The following is a 19,634-nucleotide window of genomic DNA, read 5'->3' on the forward strand; positions in this document are numbered from 1 at the left end:
CCGCATCGCCCGCCCGCCCGACGCCAAACACAAACACCGCAAAAAACGCAAAACGCCCGCTACACAATACACATACATATTCAAAGTTACATTCGATGGGAACGGTTCAACACCTGTCGTCAGGACCGAGTTTCGTCCGATGAAGCACTTTGATTGTTTTTGGCTTCGTGTCACAAACCAGCAACGACATTTTCTACGGCTAAAATTGTAAAGCCTTTGAAATAAATCAGCTCATAGCCAGACGCCGCTAACAATTGTGTTCTCGTAGGTATATACGGCAAATGCATACAAGAAAAGACTACTCATATTATAATCACTGCTGTAGGACGAGTCTGCATCAACCCCTAAACGGTCAAAAGTCGGTCAAGGATAAGACCACGACAAGTAATGCATAGCCGATTTCCATATCATCCGTATCATGCAGTAGCACGCATGCTACTGGAGGAGTTCTGACAACTGACAAGTGACTGAGACCGAGCGGCTGACAGTCAGCAGTCGACTACGACTAGCCCTTTCGCGGGATATCGTGCGTATATCTACAAGGCAGTTGCACGGGTCTGCATCGAAGGTGATAGGCTCATTACAGTTTGCTAACATGCAGCAGTGGTTATTTTAGGACTTAGGTACATATTGATGTGTCACCGGGAGCAATGTATGAGCTCAGGTGTTTTGACATTCTCAGTACTCACGTCCTATAATTGGTGAAATGGCACGCAAAAAGTGCTGTAACGAAATTCAATAAGCAAACATATGAGTACGTACAAAGACATTGCACAGTGCACACTTTACCTTTGGCTTTATGTGGTATGAACTCATGACCAGTAAAATTTGTACTATAAAACAAGCTTGCCTATAGCCAACGACGAGCGAAATTAATAGTACCTACCATTTTTGAGGTGCGTCCATGGTTTACATGTGCATTGTGCAAACACACATACCTACGTTTTTTTATTGTCATCCAGCCCAGGTCAGGTCCGCAGTCAGCCAACCGTGCCATTCACCTCGAGCAGCCAGGCATTGTGTCGCTTTTTTACCCTGCTGGCCTAGCAAGGTGGTCAAGTTCCCTGTTACTTTAGGAATGCAAACAGTAAACAAGTCTTGAGACAATGACCACCGGGAGAAATCCTTTTGGCAACAGTGGGAAGGCGTGGAGGCCACTAGTTTTTGTGTGAGCTGTAGGCACAGCCGGGCATTTAAAGTTACATAGGAATCTCGGTCATATCTTTGTTTTGAGCTGAAGTAATAAGAGGGCGAGACGACTGACGACTTTTTGAGCTAAGTGAGTGCAGTTTCGTTTGAATATTTCGCTATATTTTGATATTTATGAGACCATAAGAATGCATACGAGATTGCCAAGCCACTGTATCGTCTTAGTTCAACTCCATATTTGGTAATCGTGAGCCCCTCCTAACACAGCTCAGCCACACCTCACTGGACCCTGCAGCCTCATTAACCCCACCCAGGAAAAGCGAGAAGGCGCAAGATCGTCGCCACGGGGCACTGCTGTTCGCTCCAGCGCCTCTGCACGGGCCGAGGGGTGGCCGGGGCGGGTCGCCGCCACCGACCGGTCCCCGTTTCACTTCCCTCCTCGGTCGGCCCGGGCGACACTCACGGAATGCTAACGATGTGGGAGAGCTGGGCCCGTCGCGGCGGACCGAGCGATCGACCCCACCCACTTCAGGGAGAGACAGGCTGTTCACTGTACAGAGTGGTGGGTTGGCAGCCGGCAGGTCGGGTAATATAGTGAGATGCGAGGCATCAATGATCATGCATTCATTTGCCAGCTGCACCAGGGCGGTGGTCTGATCGTAACGCTACGAGCCACGGTCAGCCATTTCAACGATCCCTTATAACTCGGTCCCTGAGCTGCACGAAGCGGCAAGCAGTAAACGGAATCCAAAAAGATATCAAAATTACGAGTAAAGCAATACAGGTATTTTTCGGTAAGGTCAGAGATCAGGTCACCAGAGGTCATCAAAGGACAATTCATTCCACCCAATCCCCTCCCCTGTTCCCGCCGGTTTGCTAGGGCAACAGTTCTTTTCCTCCCGTTCCCGATCGTCTGACCCGTCCTCCCGTCTCTTCCAGTCTCGTCCAAAGCACCGGTGGACGCGGTAACTTGTGCCATTATCCGATTCAGCTGTCGATAAAAACCCAAACCTTCAACCTCGTGTTAGGAGGGATTCATCATTCAATATTCATGATTGTTGACCACACTTCTATTTCTTTTTTCTTTTTGTGTATGTTGGGCTGCGTGTCTGTGGCCAATAATTCTGTCTCCGTCTCGGTACTTCTATGTATAGGTTCCACTTGCGAGCAGCTTGTGCTCAGCCTTACTTCTCACAGCTCCGAAACATTAGGGCCAACCGCCCCCAACAGCACGACAGGATATTGATTGTCGAGCTCTCACGAGTCTTACGTGGCGCCCGCCTGTCGCCCTCTCTCTCTCCCCCCCCCCCTCTCTCTCTCTCTCTCTCTCTCTCTCTCCCTCCCTCCCTCCCTCTGGCACGGCTGCTGACCGTGAAAGTATTTTCGGTTTCATCTGGCCGATGTGTGCCGATATGCCATGCCGTGACCACAGTAATTCCACCCTCTGTCGACGAGTAGGTCAATCGTATGGAACGCGGCGCCGGCGGCGGGCGGCAGACGTGACGAGGGTGAGACCAGAGTGGCGCGGGTGCGGCCAGAATGGCGCGCCGGTCGATGCTGTCAAATTCCTTCGCGTCGGCTCTGGCAGACGGAAAAGCTCGCTGGGTGGGAGAGACTGACCCGAGCTCACTTTCGCGCGGCTGTGGGCTTGTCGAGCCAAAGGGGTGGTGACAAATGAGTGCGGCTGAGGCACGCGGCGGTCGAGACGGCTGGGGAGAGGAGCCGAGACGATTCGGGGAAGGAGTCACTGTAGCATGTGCTTCGGTCTATTCACAGTGTGCTTACCGGTATCTGACCTCGGTTAGGGTATAATTAAATAAAGATATGTTCACCCTAAGCAATGCAGCTGTTAGAAAGATGAAGGAAAAACTCGACAGCTTCTAGCTTACAAGTCAGGAAGACGAATAAAGAGACATTTTGGCCAGCTACGCATATAAGTTACTTATCACCGTGTCACTGTGCACTGAACGTAAACAACTTATTAGTCGGTTCGGGTCTATCGACGAACCAACCACCCGGCGAGTCAATCGGCCCTGATGCCTGCATTGTCTCCACTAACTCGCCCACATGCTCTTGACGTCTCTGTGGCATAAACGACCAGAAGCTCCTTGCTCGGGATGCTGGCGACATCGGCTTGTAAACGGCTTCCGTGCACCGGAAACGGCGGCGTTTCAGGTAGTGGTCTGGTTCGGTGCAGAGCGGTTGGTTTACTTAACGAGGGGCCCGTGATAAATGCTTAGACAACAAATAAGGCTGGTTTTCGGTGCTGTTTGCTGGGTTGTTTACATGCTAGCCAGTTCAGATTTGCTCTCGATATTACCTGCATGCCGCCGTCGCGTCGGTGCCCTCGCAGCCCTCACCAGAAACTCAGGAATGTCGGATGCGTTTACTTGCACGCCCCCTACACAATGTCAGAGCGATGTGGGCGACACCTCTACGAAACAGCGGTAACTGCTGTTCATTTTCATTTCTAGGAAACAGACATAACCCCGACTTGCCCACACTCTTCGTGAACGCTACCAGTGATCGTTACATATTTCATGAAAATCCCACTCGTGGTAGACTATTGAGCATGCCAAGAGCATGCTAATGAGGAGCGGGAGGTACCCAGAATCGAACCCTGATCCCCAGATGACAGGCCCCCAAGCTAGTCGACCATGCTCAAGTACTATTGGTCTTAAAAATTGCACTGAACTAAAGCTCGTCATCGCAGAAATTGCAAACCATATTGCTACCAAGCGAGGTGCGGTGCACGTGCACTGTTGTTTCAGCCTAAAACAAGTCATTCATGACATTCGAGCCAGACCGTACCTCTGTCACTTCTATAACCTCCAACAGATGTCTCTGACAGCGTCCAATCGATCCTGGCCCGCTGCCAGGTCCGGGCAGCGCCAAGGGCACGGGCGCCGACGACCGGTTTTGGGCGAATGCCCAAACACTGGAGTGAGACCCCGCCGGTGCCGGCGCCTGGCCCAGAGTCGGCCTCGGTGCCTGCCGTCTGCTCTGTGACGTGGGTGGTGTTGGAAGTAGTGTGATATCTCCACCGGCGGCAGCCCACCATTGGTTCTGAGGTCTCGCCGTCAGTTCTCACCAACCACCATGGCGACATACAAGGAGAAGGGGAGGGTGTATCGCAAATGTTTAAGCGAGCAAAGGAAGCGCCGCGGCTTCACCACGTTCAAGGACACCGCCTATTGCTCCTGCCTCTCCGGCAATATGCCCAACATTTTCTGTGAAATGAACGGTATCGACATGTCTAAGCCGTACCCGCCTCCCACAACGACTACAACAACCACAACGACCACCACTTCAACCACCGCTGCGCCGGAGCCCGAGGACCCTATGGAGTGGGTGAGCAGCAGCCTGGAGGTGTTGGTAGGCCTAGCGGCGGTCTGTAGCTTCCTCTGTCTCCTCTGCTGGTGCTGCTGCAGGAACTCGACAGAAGACACCAGCGCCGGCTCCGAGGATGGAGAGGAGGCCGACGGCAGGTCAGTCAGGCAGCTGGAGAGTGGAGAGACTGGTAGATCGGTAGGTGTTTACAGTCGATGGAGGCTCGAACTTGAGGGTAGAAACGAGATCGTCATCGGGCCATGGTTACGTTACCCGCGCATCCCTGTCAGGCAGCAGTTGGGGCGTCGTAAAAGGTTGGTTCGTTAAACATCCAGGGGCATGAGTTGAAATTCAGTTGACTCGTCAACTCAAGAAATCACCCAGCTAAGTTCTTGGAACGCGAGGCAAGTGCGCTAACCACTACGCCACGCAGCCAGCTACCTAAACAATCACACTGAAAAATATTTGAATTGCAGTTATAGCTTTCATATCCTGTTTTCATCGAATTTGACAATTTATGTTTGTTTGCATCGCCTGTCATCAGTGCTGGCCGAGTCCGAAGGCGGTCAACTGAGTGACGTCACTCCGACCGGGTGACGTCACACAATCGATTCCGTCGCGGAGCAGGGGTGATACTGCGACTGTTTTGATCCGCAGTGAATCTGTTACTCGCTGGTAACTCCCTGCAGGCGTGGACTCTCGTGTGACCCGTGACTCTGATGACGGTGACCCTCACGTGACTCCCAGTCATAGGCGTCGCCAGAGATTTTCGGTTGGGGGGGGCAAAATCAACGTTAAATCTTGCCTTCCTCCAGTCGTTACTCATTCATTTTACATATCATTCAACGCGCAATGGTGCGAGGAATACGATGGTGACAAGGTTTTCCTTGTAGCTATGACTTGCCATTTTTTTTACAGAAATTTTTTTTTTTTAAATTTTTGAACAAAAAACGACCGGTAGAATCACAATGGCTGCGCTTGCCGACGCACTCTGGAGAGCCCCTGTGCAGACGCTCGTCGCTCATGATCATAAAAAGGTTAAACGCTCAGCTTAAGCGAATCACCTTGCTGAAACTTTCATTCACGCATGCATGCAGAGGTTCTACGTAAAATGCATAGGGCTTATCCCAGCCGCCGATTGAAGCTAAGTAGGGCTTTCAGCGGAGAGTGAATGTCGGAAGTGTGAATCGGAAGTAATTCATCTTTGCTCCAGTGAGAGGAGGTGTAGTGTGAACAAAACGTTTCTCGTTTTTCGTGTATAGGGAAGCGCTGCAAACGCGAAGAAAAGACGTTTAACGGAACCAAAATTTCGCACGGCATAGCGGCAAGGGATCCTTTAGCGATAGGCTTGGGACTTCCAGGCCATTTTAGGCCACTCAGGGTCAGTGTGGGCTCTCAGAAGCCTGCTTAGGATCCTGAAAATCGGCGCTGGTCACCCCAAATAGTTACGTGTACATATGTGGTGCTTTAGGGCTTTCCGAGCCCAAGGTGGGACCCTCAGAAGCCAGTGTGGGCGGCGCCGGCGGCGGGCGCTAAGAGACCAGGCCCAGGGTGAGCAGGGAGCCCTCAAATAGCAGTGTGAACCCTGGAGGTCTGTGTCGAATCCCTAAGGACCCTACATAGGGACATAAGAAACATGTGCTGGGACCCTCAGAGGCACACCCGAGTCGTGACCCCTAAACTGCAGGCTTAGGCTCAGCAAAATCTGTCGCCTCAAAAGCTCGGCTGAGCTATCAGAGGCCTAAGGTTCTCAGAAATATTTGAAAGTATCCTCAAAGATCCGTGTGGCCCTTCAGAGGTCTACGCATGTGTAAGGTCCTCAAAGATTCCTTTGAGAATATAAACACCAGTGGGACTCTCAGAGGCCGGTTTGGGCCCTCTGAAGGCTTCCTAGAGCTCAGTGGAGCTCCTTCGGAGCCTGTGTGAAAAGCAAGCAGTCATGAGCCCTGTGGCACTTGAACGGTACTTGAGTCTGTCGCAGACATTTGACGAGAGTTGAGAAAGGCCCGAAGATTCAGTGTCACGCTTTGAACGCAAATTTTGTATCAGCACTTCAAAACTTATGAAAATCAGCTATAAAATGTAATAAAAAACCAACGAGGAACATGAAATGAATCACAGTATTGACACTTCCGAGTCTGGAGTCGGTGTTTTGACGATGTTGGCGACTGCGACTCCGACTCTGGCTTGAACGAGTCTGACCTCACAGGCATTCTCAGAAAGGTACCCCCATTTTTTCCCGACTCCAAAATCTCATCGGATCTGTATCGATCTCAGGGGGTGCCCGGTCCGAGGTTGGGGGGGCAAGCTGCCCCGCTTGCCCCCCCGTGGCGACGCTAATGCTCCCAGTGACTCCCTGTTGACTCTATGACTCTGTGGCCAGGACCGGTACAACTACTGAGCGGATTCCGTACTCGCGGTACGGTTATCGCCCGCCGGAGACCCGGGCGGCGCCCGCCAGTACCCAGCGGGTCCCGTACTCCCGGTACGGGTACCGTCCGCCGGACTCTTCTCACCCAACGTCCGCCGCCTCACCGGTCCCGAGCGCTCCGCCTCAGCCGGAGAACAAGCCGGAGACGCCGCTGGAGGCGCCGCCGCCCTACGAGGCTCTGACGCCGTTAGGACCGCCCAGCTATGAAGCCGTGTGTCGAGAGATGGCAGGTGAACTCTCCGACACCCGCCCCGGGTCAGACTGTAAGTGACGTCATAGTTAGTGACGTCACCCCTCGTCGAAGAGAAGTCGTTTATTATTTTTGCAGATGGTTTCGAGGTAGTGCGATCTCGTTTTTTCGCTGGTGATGCATAGTGGTGGCTAGGATTTGGCGATAGGACTACAACCAGCAGTACAACTGCGTGATGCTCGTCAGCTAGAAGATGACTAGTTCTCAGAAACCGCTAGTCTTCTGCAGGGGTAATTACTCGTGTCGTAGTATTGTCGGTATAGTCATAGAGCGCAAAGCGAGCGAGTTGTACTCAACGCGTGGCTACTGACCACTCCAATCAATAACGTGCATCAAATCAAATGTCTCCCGTCGCTGGCGTGCTTTACACCAGGATGCCTGTTACCAACACTTCACTACAGAGCCTTCCAGCTTTTGATAACAGTGGATCCTAGTCATAATGTTTTGGTTCACGAAACTACGACGAGCGATAGCAAGTACTCAGTGCGTAAGCATTCGTATGACCAGGGGACTTTGTGCCTGAAAATGTTGCGAGTGTCGTACACGAACTGGAGCTTTACTCAGTGCTTGGTATACATAAGGGTCGTAAAAGATTGATTAATTTTGTCGATGCACCGAATGATGCCTATAGACAAATATACTTTATTATTGTGATAAACTGTACTTGTTTGCTCGCATATGTGACCACAGTTTCTTTTCGAGGCGTGCATACATGTTTCATTTTGTCAGCACCATCTCGTCTGCCATTTTCACCGTGTCATCGACGTTTATCACTTCAGCCAAACAGTACTTTGCTGGTACACAATACACATGATCATTGATCATGATCATGATCATGATCACACGCAACGATCGTTGTCAGTTAGCTAACAAACACAGGGAGAATGCGAGTACCACATCAGGAGCTCAGCGGTAGCCGTCATTGACATTCATATCGGCAATGGTTTCAAAAGATGAAGGCGAATTTGATAAGAGATTGAGACGAGAGATTGAAATGTATGAAGCAGGGCACTAAAGAAGTTGAATAATGCCAAAGCCAGATCAAGGAATAATCCGGAAGTTCGTTCTAGTAATTCGTGTTTAAAATGTCATCCTCAACGCCGTCAATAAAACTAGAAATAGTACCATTGCTGACTGCAGTCATATTCTTCAATTACCATCCATTCGTAAGTTATTCATATGAATCAGTAACCATACTCGCAGTATGCTGTACGCTAATCTAAGTAAGGCACGAGACACGCCAAATACCGCTGAATGTTTTCCGGGCCACAAGTGTAATGTGTATGTCGTGGACGCTGCACTAGTGTTTACACCACGAGTGCACCCGGTGTTAGCCTCAAGTCGCCGCTCAACCTCAGACTGTCACCAATCGGCGACATTTTGCGGAGTAACCAGCAAAGCCTACATATTATGTCGATGTGGTCCAAACTACAAAGGCATATTAGTATCCCTGCCTTCGATGTTGTGTTCCCCGAAGCTTTACTGACCAATGTATGCTGTTTAGCTAAAGTTAACAAATATAAACAAATTGGGGGGGGGGGGGGTGACCAAGATAGGTAAAATTCCAGTTATTCTAAACTAGCCATGTATTATCTCTCATATGAGCGTCACAGCCCTCTCAAACGTACAATAACTAACCCATAATCAAGATATGATAAATAATTGAAATGAACTTACTTTTCAAATAACAGCAGCGCATTGGCGTACTCGCTTTCTAGAAATGGGGACCCCTTCCAGCCTGCCCTGAGTGGCACTGATTACATGCTTAAATTACCTGACACATACTATTTCCCACATGCTGAATTATATCATACATCACAAACGCGTAAATGTCTATAAGAGGCACCCTACCTACATACACGACAAATTCAAATTACACGTGTAACACATGACCCGACCTCTGACCTCTTAGCCTCCCTTCCCTCCTTCCCATCCCTCCTCATCTGCTGACCACTGTCACGGTATATATAAACGTCCCATCAGTTACCCTCGATACGTGTCCGCAGCAGTTCGTACTCGGCCAGCTGAGCAGGGGACAGCGAGGGAGCCAGAGAGTCGGCGGCTGACAGCAGGTCCGACTGACGCACCTCGATCGGAACCGAGTCCTCGGCCGCAGCACCTGCCAAGTAGAGCGGGGAGGGGACGGTTGTTCAATGGGACACGGATTAGGAGACAATAAGCAAGATACAGGCGACTCAGGCGTAATGACAGTCATGGATTCAAGGGCAGAAGAGGCTCCGAGTTTGCTGTCCAAGGTATCACCTTGATGTATCGAATATGCTACACAATCATTCAACTTATTCGGGAGCTCATAACACACAATCCTAAAAATCCAGCAACATTCCAAAGCTTCAGCCTCGTGTGTAAACGGGCGCATGGTATAATAATAAAGTCACGGTTGCATTCTGGGAGGTTTCATAACGTATTTATGGGGAGGTGCCTAAATATCATCGATGATCATTGGCCTTCCTTTCGATGGACTTTCCACATTCACGCTACACACCATCATCCCTGTCTGTAATGAGTGACTAATAAGTAATAACGACCACACTCGACTCTCGAAACGACTCGGGTCTCTAAACTCTCCACCAACAAAACCATTCCTCCCTGCCTGTACACAACACCCGATCTCTCACCCCTACCCTATCTCCCCGCCCTGTAGCGTACCGTACCTGCCTCAACGCTGAGCACCGCCCGGTCCAGCGCTGCACGGGTGGCCTGTTCACAGAGGGCGTACACATCGGCTCCGGTGAGCGCCTCGGGTAGTCGGGACACCACCTCCTCCAGAGAAACGTCACCGGCCAGCGGCAGACTGGGGAAGGTCGGAGGTCAGAAGACAGGTCACAGGTACATTGTAAGGTAGCAGGTTAATTCAGAGTAGCAAGATCTGTTGAGATGTCACACGATGAGCTGCCGTTGGTCACTGATTATGGTCATGATTTGATTATGGACACTGATTATGATTTGAAGCAACATAAAATTTCGGGTTACTTTTATGATTTTTACATGTCATACTAAATTTTCATTATGTATCTATAATCACAACGCGTTACCAACTTGAAAAAATGTAATTTATTTGATGATCACATCTCTAGGCCACCTGTAACAGTTGCCATTCGTGCTCACCGTCGTGTCTGGGCGCGCAGTATGGCCGTGTGTGAGTCGCGGTCCCGGCTGGCACCCAGGTACAGCAGCCGGTCGAACCGTCCCGGTCGCAGCAGCGCCGGGTCGATCAGGTCGGGTCGGTTGGTGGCCCCGATGACGTACACCTGACCACCGGTTACCGCTCCGTCCAGCTCCGAGAGGAACTGGGATACCACTCTATGGGAACAGTGAGCACATAGCTCTGTGATACATAGGGAGGGATCGAGACACCGCGAAGACCTCAGACACTACTCTAAGAAAAAAGGAAGGAACGGGGAGCGAGACCCGTATTGAGACATACCTATTCATAGGATGCCCAGTGCCCACTTATGCCACGAAGGGGCGCATAATGTGATATACGAATACAAATGGTGATCAATTATTCGATTTAGCAAATGATTTTCCAAGCACTCCGAGTTAAAAATTTACCTAGCCCTCATAATAACACTAAGCTAAAATTTCTTCAATATGATGCGGACTGGGAAAAACCTATGCTAACGAGCGCGCGGCAGTACTGCAGCTCGTTGTACCGGTCGCAGTTCACACTCACCTGTCCATCACCCCTCCCGAGTCACCCGTGCGGCCGCGGTTCGGAGCCAGCGAGTCCAGCTCGTCAAAGAACACCACGGCAGGCGCCGCGTCCCGGGCACGTCGGAACACTGAGGGAGGGGACGGAGGGGTCAGGGAAAATGGGCTCTGGGAGCTCACAAAGTGAGATACACTGAACGAGTGACTACCGAAAACACAATATATAGAATAGACCGGGATAGCACGGGCACGGCACCGAGCTAACCAAATCAGCTAACTAAAATAAGCTTCAACCATCAACACAGTACAAACGTGTGTCTAAAAAAACATGTGGGCCTTGAATTTTGACGGCGAAGGGCTGCATTGGTCATCGGTTCCTAGTAAAAGGTCGAATGATGCATCGAAAATTGTCTGAGAGCCAGCTGGTCTCACATCAATAGCAAATATCAATATTTGTATGACACGAATCCCATGACTCACCGTCCCTGACGTTGGCCTCGCTCTGCCCGACGTACATGTTGATGAGCTCGGGACCCTTGACGCTGAGGAAGTTCAGTCTGCACTCGGTGGCCACAGCTTTGGCCACCAGCGTCTTACCGGTACCAGGAGGGCCGTACAGAAGGATACCTGTAGATAGCGGGGGTGGGTGGGTGTCAGCTGAGCTGGTAACACGGCGAGAGATGCAGGCATAATAACTATCAATAGCATGCCTTACAGATACAGACACTGCCCTCACCTGGCCTGCAGGTGACACTGATGTAAATAACAGCTACCAATGACCTGACGTAACCAACAACTGTCGCAAACAATTACATTCATCTGTCCCTATTAGCCTACTACCTCAAACTGGATATGTTACCAGTCACAGTGTCCAGCTCCCGACCTACACCTGCCGCGACTGACCTGATCTGGCGGCGGCCCCGGCGAACAGCTCAGGCCGGGCCAGCGGCAGCTGTATCAGGTCCACCACCTCTCGTTTGACCTGACCCAGGCCGCCCACGTCCTGCCAGCGCGTGTCGGGAATCTGCGGCGAGCCAGCCACCTCGGCCTGACGAGCGCGCACAAAACCTGACGGGAGGACGGCGAGGACAGAACGGTGTTATATGGTGAGGTGTAGTTAGTTCAGTCAGAATGAGATAGATTCATTATGGTAGGGAGTACTTATATTCGAATATGTTGTCAAACAACCATCGTAACAAAATGAAATAGCAGAACAAAACGTATAAATAATTACAGTCAAGTTGGAGTTACATGCACGCGAGTATCAGCTGCTGTTTTCATATTTTATGGGAGATTGTCAAATCGCACCAGTTTTCCTTACCGAGCCCCGCCTGGATGTCTTGTGAGTCCAGCGAGAGCGGGGGAGGCCGGACGGGCGGGGAGACCCCGCATTTAGAACACCACTCGTCCAGACGGGCCAGGGCAGAGCTGGAGGGAGAGAAGTGGGGTTAAATTAATGACGGAGGTGTAACTATTAGCTACTCGACGACGTGCTAATGACAAGCCTACTCGCGAAAAATGAATTCGAGGAACGACATTGATTCTTATGTTTTTATAATAGCTTCACTAAATTCATTCCGATGTTTCTGGTTTGTTTTGAACAAGTTGAGCTTATTTTCTTTGAACGAACATTCTCCTTTCTCAGGATGTTGTAGGTGAACTCGTCGCAGAATGACACAATTATCTTGGTATCACACGCATCCAACGTCACCCGAACACATTATCACCCAGCAGCGTCCACCCACCATGCCCAGCTTCCCCGTTCGACTCACCATTTGGCCTGAGTCACCACGGCCTCCAGGTCGCCCAGCAGGTACCCCGCCGTCTGTAGCGCCACCTGACGGTCACTCATCCAGTCCAGCGCCACCCCATGCCGCCTACACAGCCAGCGCAGCATACGCGCCCGCTTCTCTGCATCTGGCGCGCTCAGTGTGACCTCGTGAGTGACATGTGCACGCAGCTGATGCACCAACTGATCGCCGGAGGGCGCCGACAGCAGCAGTGCCGCCGAGTCAGGTAAGTTAGCCGCCGCTTCTAGCAGAGCCGCCACCACTCGCGCGTCCGGCCCGGACGATTCACGGTCTCTGCCGAGTACGTGGGCGTCTCGCAGGTGGACCAGGCAGAGGCCGGGGCCGAGCGACGCGCTGCTCAGCGCCTGGTGGACGCGACTGGCCGTGGCGCCGCTGGAGTCAGCCAGCAGCGCCGGACCGTCGACCGGCACCAGGTGCAGGCCGAGACGGGAGGCGGCCACCGCCACCAGCCGGTCCAGGCCCGAGCCGGGCTCACCGCAGAGGGAGACTAGGGGACGAGGGGCGCCGCCCGGAGCCAGCAGCAGACAGAGCTGACGGAGCTCAGACTCCAGCCCGGCTGATGACGGGGAGAGGGTCAGACACTGGGCAGGACCGTGAGGCGGTGTGCTCTGACAAAAGTGTGCTGCAAGCGGACATTGGGAAAATGTGACCGATAACTTTCGAAATATTTGGCGTCAAGCGTTAACAAGTTATCTTGGATTGGTGGATGTCATCCTCGAGTGTAGTGTATAGTGAGAACTTTAACCATAGTGCCTTTAGCAGCAGCGGCGATAGCTTTTTTCAAACGAGATGTGTACAACAGACAAGGTTCCCTGCTGGTATATATTTGATACGCTTCCCGATATTGCAATCACTGAATATTTGAACGTAGCATGCAAACAACGGACATTTCACCCATATAGGTAATTGAAATGCACTGATAGAGGGCAGATAACCGGATAAATAAGGACACACACAGCCTCAACATAGACCATGCATCACTCGGAACACCCTTACACCATACACGCCTCGAAAGGACTAGCTTCAAAACACTTTACAAAAACAGGCATACTCTCTGAATCAACCCAAACATCCCAACCAACAACGCACCGCCTAACAGCACTCCACCCCTGCCCCAGGACTTATCTCTCCCCGTCTGTCTCACCTGGTAACATTCCCGACTCCCAGGGGGTGTCTGTGACGGGTGCGGCCGGCGGCACCCGTCCCACCACGTCAGACACCTGGTATACAGACGTCCGGTCGGCGCAGGCCAGCACTCCTGCCGATCCGTCCGTCCCTCCGTCTGCTACACCGTGTGGTGTCTCCAGCTCGACACTCTGTACCACGAACCAGGCGGACTTCTCCCCCGGCCGGCCGCCGGTTCTCAGTACTTGACCGGGCATTAGAAGCCGGGGGCGAGAGAAGTGAGCAGCCAGTACAGCACTGCACTCCTCCAGCGGCAGCTGGGCCGGGCTAGACAGCTGGGCCAGGCGGGCGACCCGTGCCACAGGCGGTCTCTCGGGGGTTAGGGGAAGAAGCGTGGCGTCAGTAAACTCCCCCTCGGCGCTGCGATCGGGGTGTAAAGCCAGATTCCACCAAAGGGTGCTGGAGATGAGCGCGGTATCGGTCGGCACGTCTCCGGACACCAGTTGAAGACCCACCTGACGAGTCCCGGCGACGGGGGTCCGCAGCTCACAGCGCCACCACTGACCAGGCGCGGCCCCCAGCCACCGCAGGGCGCCACTGCTCACCACCACAGTCGACTGGGTGTCGCTGACGGCGACACCGCGGGCTCGCCGCTGCAGCTCAGCATCGCTGACGGCAGAGAGCCGACGCGGCGCCGTCCTCCGCCGCCGCAGCGCCCACAGGCACACAAACGCCAGCAGCAACGGCGGCGGCGCGGCAGGGACCAGCAGACGAGCCACGAACCCAGCCACGCGAGCGAGCGTGGCGGCTCGTGCGCTCGCCGGCGGCGGCGGCAGCGGCGGCCCGGCCAGCAGGCGGGTGTCGCGGTGGAGTCGACCGGAGCGCGTCGGGTGGCAGCTGATCACCTCCACTGGCCCGGCGGGGGACGGCACGCGAGCGCCGGCTGCCAGCAGAGGCGCTGGCTCCAGCCGCCGCCAGTGTGCGATGGCAGCGGAGAGGTCGGTGGTAGGCCCAGCGCGCAGCAGCACGCGCCGCAGAGGCACGGTGTCAGCCGTCATCGCTGAGTCGAGTACACAGAGCGGTTACACCTGTGGAGCCAGCGGATAGATGGTAGAAATAACACGAACCCCGGCCTGACACATGAGGCAGTAAAGGAGACAAGCTTAGATACGAGTACACAACACAATGCACAGGATAAAGGGAGTACCAGGAAATGGCGGTCGCTACTCGCTAGCAACATACGGCCATTACCACTCATACACAAGCTTTCACTTATAACCCTGCTGGCATTAGTAACATATCACAGCCGCAGTTCTATAGTGTCACCCCGATTCACATGTCCCCTTAAATCCACAGAGTCTGGTGTACCACAGACCTGCGTCGGTCATTACACGTCACCGCCACGACTATCTCACGCCACGGTCATTTCACTGGCACACACTTATGTCCGCACCCACTGGGACACATTCGATTAGACGAAAACCACTGCCGCATGTGGCTCAAATGTCCACCGTGTGCGCAGCCCTGGCACCAGACCTGCAGTCCTCGCACCACGCGGTGGCACAACGCGCACGTACTGGGCGCGTGGCACTTGTGACACCACCATCCAGTCCTCTCGAGCGCCGCGCCGCACCGACCACACTGCAGCTTCAGCACCATCTGATTCAGACAGCTAACTGTGGGGATTGGCGACAGGCGCACCACCTCCGTGGCCACATTCCACAGCTGAAAGCGGGCCAGAAGCTCTAGGTAGGCCATACACCAGTGCTCTGCGGCAGCTGACTGTAAGTGTGGCCGCAGCCGGTCTCCCAGCACCACCATCACTGACACAGCCGTCTGCACATCCCCGTCCACGGCGTAGTGCTGCAGCATGTCAGCCACCACGCTCCCCACCGGCCAGTCGGCGACCAGAGACGCCGGGATGGCGAGCAGGGACAGGTTCAGCTGTTCCACGGCCGCAGGGTTGGCTGGCAGGCGCGCGGCCGCCGCCGCCGCTGCCGCCGCCGGCTCGATGGCCGCGGTCTCGGCGCCCACCTGCAGACTCTCGGGCGGCGGAGAGCCATCAGCTAATTCGTGGCGCGGCTCGAACGCCTCAGTTGGCAGCGTGTAGTCTGGTGCCACGTCCAGGTCGTCATAATCCAGGCACATCTCATTTACCTCACCGTCACCGAAGAAGAAGTCACCCTGCGCGTTGGCCAGGCCGGACGCGATCGTGGCCAGATTTTGTTCGGGCTCCGGCTCATCACAGTCCGTTTCTGCGTCCTCAGCTTTGGTCTCCCCACCTCCACCTGACACATTCCGCGATGCCTTGGGCTCAGGATCGGCGGCACCGCCGTCAGCACCCGCCGGTCGCTCCTCCCAGGTAGCACGGCCGGCGGGCTGCTCACGAGAGGACGTGTAGAGCAGCTTCACCACACGCCACGTGCGCGCCACCTGGTAGCGGCGCAGCGAGGTAGCCACGGCGGCGTTGTGTTCGCACATATCAGCCACGGCGCGCCCGTGCAGCAGGTAGCGGCGAGCGCTCTCCTGGAGCCAGTCGGAGACCGGTGCGGGCTCGGTGGGAGCCCTGACCGTGCTGAGGACTGATCGGCGCAGTCGAAACAAGTCCGAGCTGGAGAGAGGGCGGCGCGGCGGCCGGCCGCCGGCCTCCGGCGTCTGCCGCACGGCGATTCCGAGATCACCGTCAGCCGACAGACAGAGTCCGTGCGGGTTGGCGCGGTCGGCCGGCCGCTCAGCGTCCTCGAACCGGTGCAGGTACAGCGTGCTGTCCTTTGAGGTAGAGAGGAACACGCGCGGGTCGCCCTTCCACGCGATGCCAGTGGTCACGTCTGTGTGCTCGCTGAAGGCCGCGAACGGGATGAAGGGCCGCTGCTTGTCCCAGACGTTAATGCTGCAGTCGACGAGTAGCGCCGCGCTGGCGATGTGGTGCTCGCGCTGCGGACGCCACACCACGCGGCCCACGCTGGCCATCGTGGGGATGGTACCCACCAGTCGGATGGTACCGTTCACAGTGTCCCAGATCTTGATGGCCTTGTCTCGCCCGGCGGTGGCCAGCCAGCCGGCTCGGGACGGATGCCAGTCGCACGCGTACGCTGGCCCGTTGTGCGCGGTCAGGGAGCGCACGCAGCGGTCTGCGCGCGCCTTGTCCCACAGCTGTACCTGGCCGTTCTCGGACACAGCCGCCAGAGTGTTGGGCTGGCTCGGGTTAAACTGCAGGTCACGCACACTCTCTGTGTTCCCCTGGAACGTCACGGCCACGTCACGTTTTCGGACGTCGAACAGTTTCATGGTGCCGTCCTGAGAGCCCGAGACGAGCACGTGCGGCTCGGACGGGTGGAACGTTACCTTGTTGCACGTGCGCTTGTGCTCGGAGAAGACGTGATCCTGTTTGTTTCGACTGGCCTTGTTGAGGTCCCAGAGCACCACCTGACCGTTGGTGGCCGCCGTGGCCAGCTGGGTCTCGTCAAACGGGTTCCAGACCACATCGTTGGAGGAGAACGACAGGTTCAGGCTCTTGCCGATGCGCAGGTTGAGCCGCTCCACGAAGCGGTCTTCCTCAATGTGCAGTACCTTGAACACGTTTCTACCGGCGATCACCACTTGGCTGAAGTCCTTGTTGAGCGACAGCGCGTTGGCCGGCGCCTCCTGCACGATGAAAAACGACTTGACGCCCATGGCGGCGGTCGTCTATGCCGCGGCGGCGGCAGCGGACGCGCAGAGAGAGTTGAGGCAGGTGCCGGGTGCGCCGACACAGTCCAGAGTCCAGGGTACCGCTCGCTGGCAGAATCGCCTGCCGACGAGAGCGGATTGGTTCGCTGCACCTTTGCTGATGACCGTTTCCACAAAGTTGTTTGCACTTACATATAGACAAAGAGTAAGAGCACACATGTCTAAAAACTTCTTTTATTTTGGACAATAATATTATACAGATATCACACAAGTCAACTGTGAAAGTGACATTCTTTGCAGCACATGAAATAATAAATCTGATATCTCAAGATTTAGAAAAAAAAGATGAGGATAAACATTCATATTGTAAGATAAAACATTATCACTGGTCGAAGATTATAAATACATCCTTTTAACATTATGCTGCATTTTACTTATGAATGGTAAACATTGACCACTCCATTGATTCTAGAAAGGTATTTATGTTCCTTTTATAATTTATGTTCATCCTTTTATGCTTTAAGTTCCTAACTTTATGAGATAGGGACTTCTAAAATCTCAGCCTTCACCAACACTTGAAAAATGGGAAGAACAATGTCAAAATTTCTTCTTCTTATTTTTTAATTCAAACCAAAACACACTAATTTAAATGTTTAAAGGATACTGAAATAAAACACTTCAAAACTAAAATATCTGGTCATCAATGTTTTACTTGTGTGCTTGTAAAATACCTACAAAGAAGGCAACATTACCTATAAAAAATAGGATCCTAGCTAATTCTCTAGATTTAAGTCTAAGATTGGGTCTTATCAATTGGCTTCAAAAGTAATCCATTAGCTTTTTTTGTAGTACTCTTCATCTTTGTTTTACACCACTCTTTTAAGGCAAAACAAAATTTTCAGAGCCAGAAGGATGATAAGAATTAGGGAGAAACATTGGTTTGAGCAGTTAGGTACCACCGTACCCAGGGTACCACATTGAAGAAGACCCAGGGACCTAGGGCCAGGTGTGCCTGCAGGATCACACCCATCCCACTGGACAGTGGACAGGCCACCATGCCTGGCAAATGGTCACCCCACAGCATGGAGCCTGCTCCTGAATTTGACTCTTATGCCAGATGAAGGTCCCTGTACAACCAAGAACAGGGGGTCAGTGGCGTGAAGGAGAAGGATTTGACTAATTTGAGGATGGAAAAGTCAGAACAGTGCCATATTTTTTAATATTTTTTGGAGGTTGGGCTTTTTCTGCCAACCAGACCATTTCAAAGCTGGCAGGATGATAATGATTAGGGGGAAAATTGGTCTAGGTGGGCATCCTGGTGCTCTGATGTAGTTGAGCAAGCCCATCATGTGCTGGGGAGGCCACCCAGCTATTAGTCCTTGCACCTGGCCATGGGCCTGCTCTTGAGGTGGAGCTACACAGTACACATGTGGGATAAAAGTGACCATCCAGCCTGGAGCATGGTGTTCAAGGTGTGGAGGACACGATTAGACTATCCTGAGGATTGAAACAACAGAATGGAGGCTATACTTTTAATTAGGCTCACGTTTTCCCACAGTCCTGTTTCAAGACGTCGGTGGAAACAGGGCGCCGGAGGGCATGTTTGGTCATGTGACTGTTAAAGAAGTTCTCCCCCTCTCTACCCCTTCTACACGGTGGTTGTCACATGGTTGGTGTCGAGTGCATTTCAAGAGCCTTGATCAAATTGCCCCAGGGGCCCTGTTTTCACAGTTGTCCCTATTTCAACAGTCCTACTATTGAAGTTACAAATACAAAGAAGTTAGTGTGCATGCATAAATGTGGAATTTTTCATTGGCAGGACGCAATTACATAGTTGTAACCGTTGTAGCCCCACAGGACAACAGTAAGATGAAGACCACACAGGCTAATATTTACCTTAAGTTTGTGTGAAATTTTGAAAAGTATCAATTAGTAGGATGGTGCAGTATCTTGATATCTTTGATATAGATTTGATAGGTACCTATCTAATGGCTTATATCGCGTTCATATAACCGACATAACTTTATTATCTCGACCTCTCAACGGAGCGTGGGGTCGTCGAGCGCGCAAAAGTGACCAATGTTTTCATTGGTTTTGGACATTATAGAGTGAAAATTATTATTCGTCTTTACGACGCCATAAACGAAACAAATTAAATAGTAGTGGTAATTGTTCATTTTTCTGATCTCTTTTCTTT

General features: G+C 52.8%; 3 protein-coding genes across 4 annotated transcripts; 1 reads left to right on the forward strand and 2 right to left on the reverse strand.

Annotated features, from left to right (window-relative positions):
- The first annotated feature begins 4,005 nt into the window (after window positions 1-4,005).
- Window positions 4,006-7,818, forward strand: LOC122383646 (formin-like protein 3). The gene is made up of 2 exons (XM_043370291.1): window positions 4,006-4,637; window positions 6,863-7,818. The coding sequence occupies exons 1-2, from the start codon at window positions 4,249-4,251 to the stop codon at window positions 7,179-7,181; spliced, it is 708 nt and encodes a 235-aa protein (XP_043226226.1). The 5' UTR covers window positions 4,006-4,248; the 3' UTR covers window positions 7,182-7,818.
- An 899-nt stretch (window positions 7,819-8,717) lies between these two features.
- LOC122383643 (peroxisome assembly factor 2-like) lies at window positions 8,718-14,826 on the reverse strand. 2 transcript variants are annotated; one of them, XM_043370289.1, is made up of 9 exons: window positions 13,788-14,826; window positions 12,605-13,199; window positions 12,154-12,260; window positions 11,736-11,900; window positions 11,313-11,459; window positions 10,855-10,963; window positions 10,287-10,481; window positions 9,833-9,972; window positions 8,718-9,279 (listed from the first exon to the last, which is right to left on the reverse strand). In XM_043370289.1, exons 1-9 carry the CDS (start codon window positions 14,824-14,826, stop codon window positions 9,140-9,142), a joined length of 2,637 nt encoding a protein of 878 aa, XP_043226224.1. In that variant the 3' UTR covers window positions 8,718-9,139. The 2 variants fall into 2 exon arrangements, with proteins under 2 accessions (XP_043226224.1, XP_043226223.1); XM_043370288.1 differs by having other exon boundaries at window positions 8,719-9,279; window positions 9,828-9,972.
- Window positions 13,447-19,524, reverse strand: LOC122383645 (GATOR complex protein WDR24-like). The gene is made up of 2 exons (XM_043370290.1): window positions 19,334-19,524; window positions 13,447-17,558 (listed from the first exon to the last, which is right to left on the reverse strand). Exon 2 carries the CDS (start codon window positions 17,441-17,443, stop codon window positions 15,191-15,193), a length of 2,253 nt encoding a protein of 750 aa, XP_043226225.1. The 5' UTR covers window positions 17,444-17,558; window positions 19,334-19,524; the 3' UTR covers window positions 13,447-15,190.
- Window positions 19,525-19,634: the final 110 nt, after the last annotated feature.

This window comes from Amphibalanus amphitrite, unplaced genomic scaffold, assembly GCF_019059575.1.
Source record: "Amphibalanus amphitrite isolate SeventyFive unplaced genomic scaffold, NRLGWU_Aamphi_draft 000169F_arrow, whole genome shotgun sequence".
Taxonomy (NCBI): domain Eukaryota; kingdom Metazoa; phylum Arthropoda; class Thecostraca; order Balanomorpha; family Balanidae; genus Amphibalanus; species Amphibalanus amphitrite.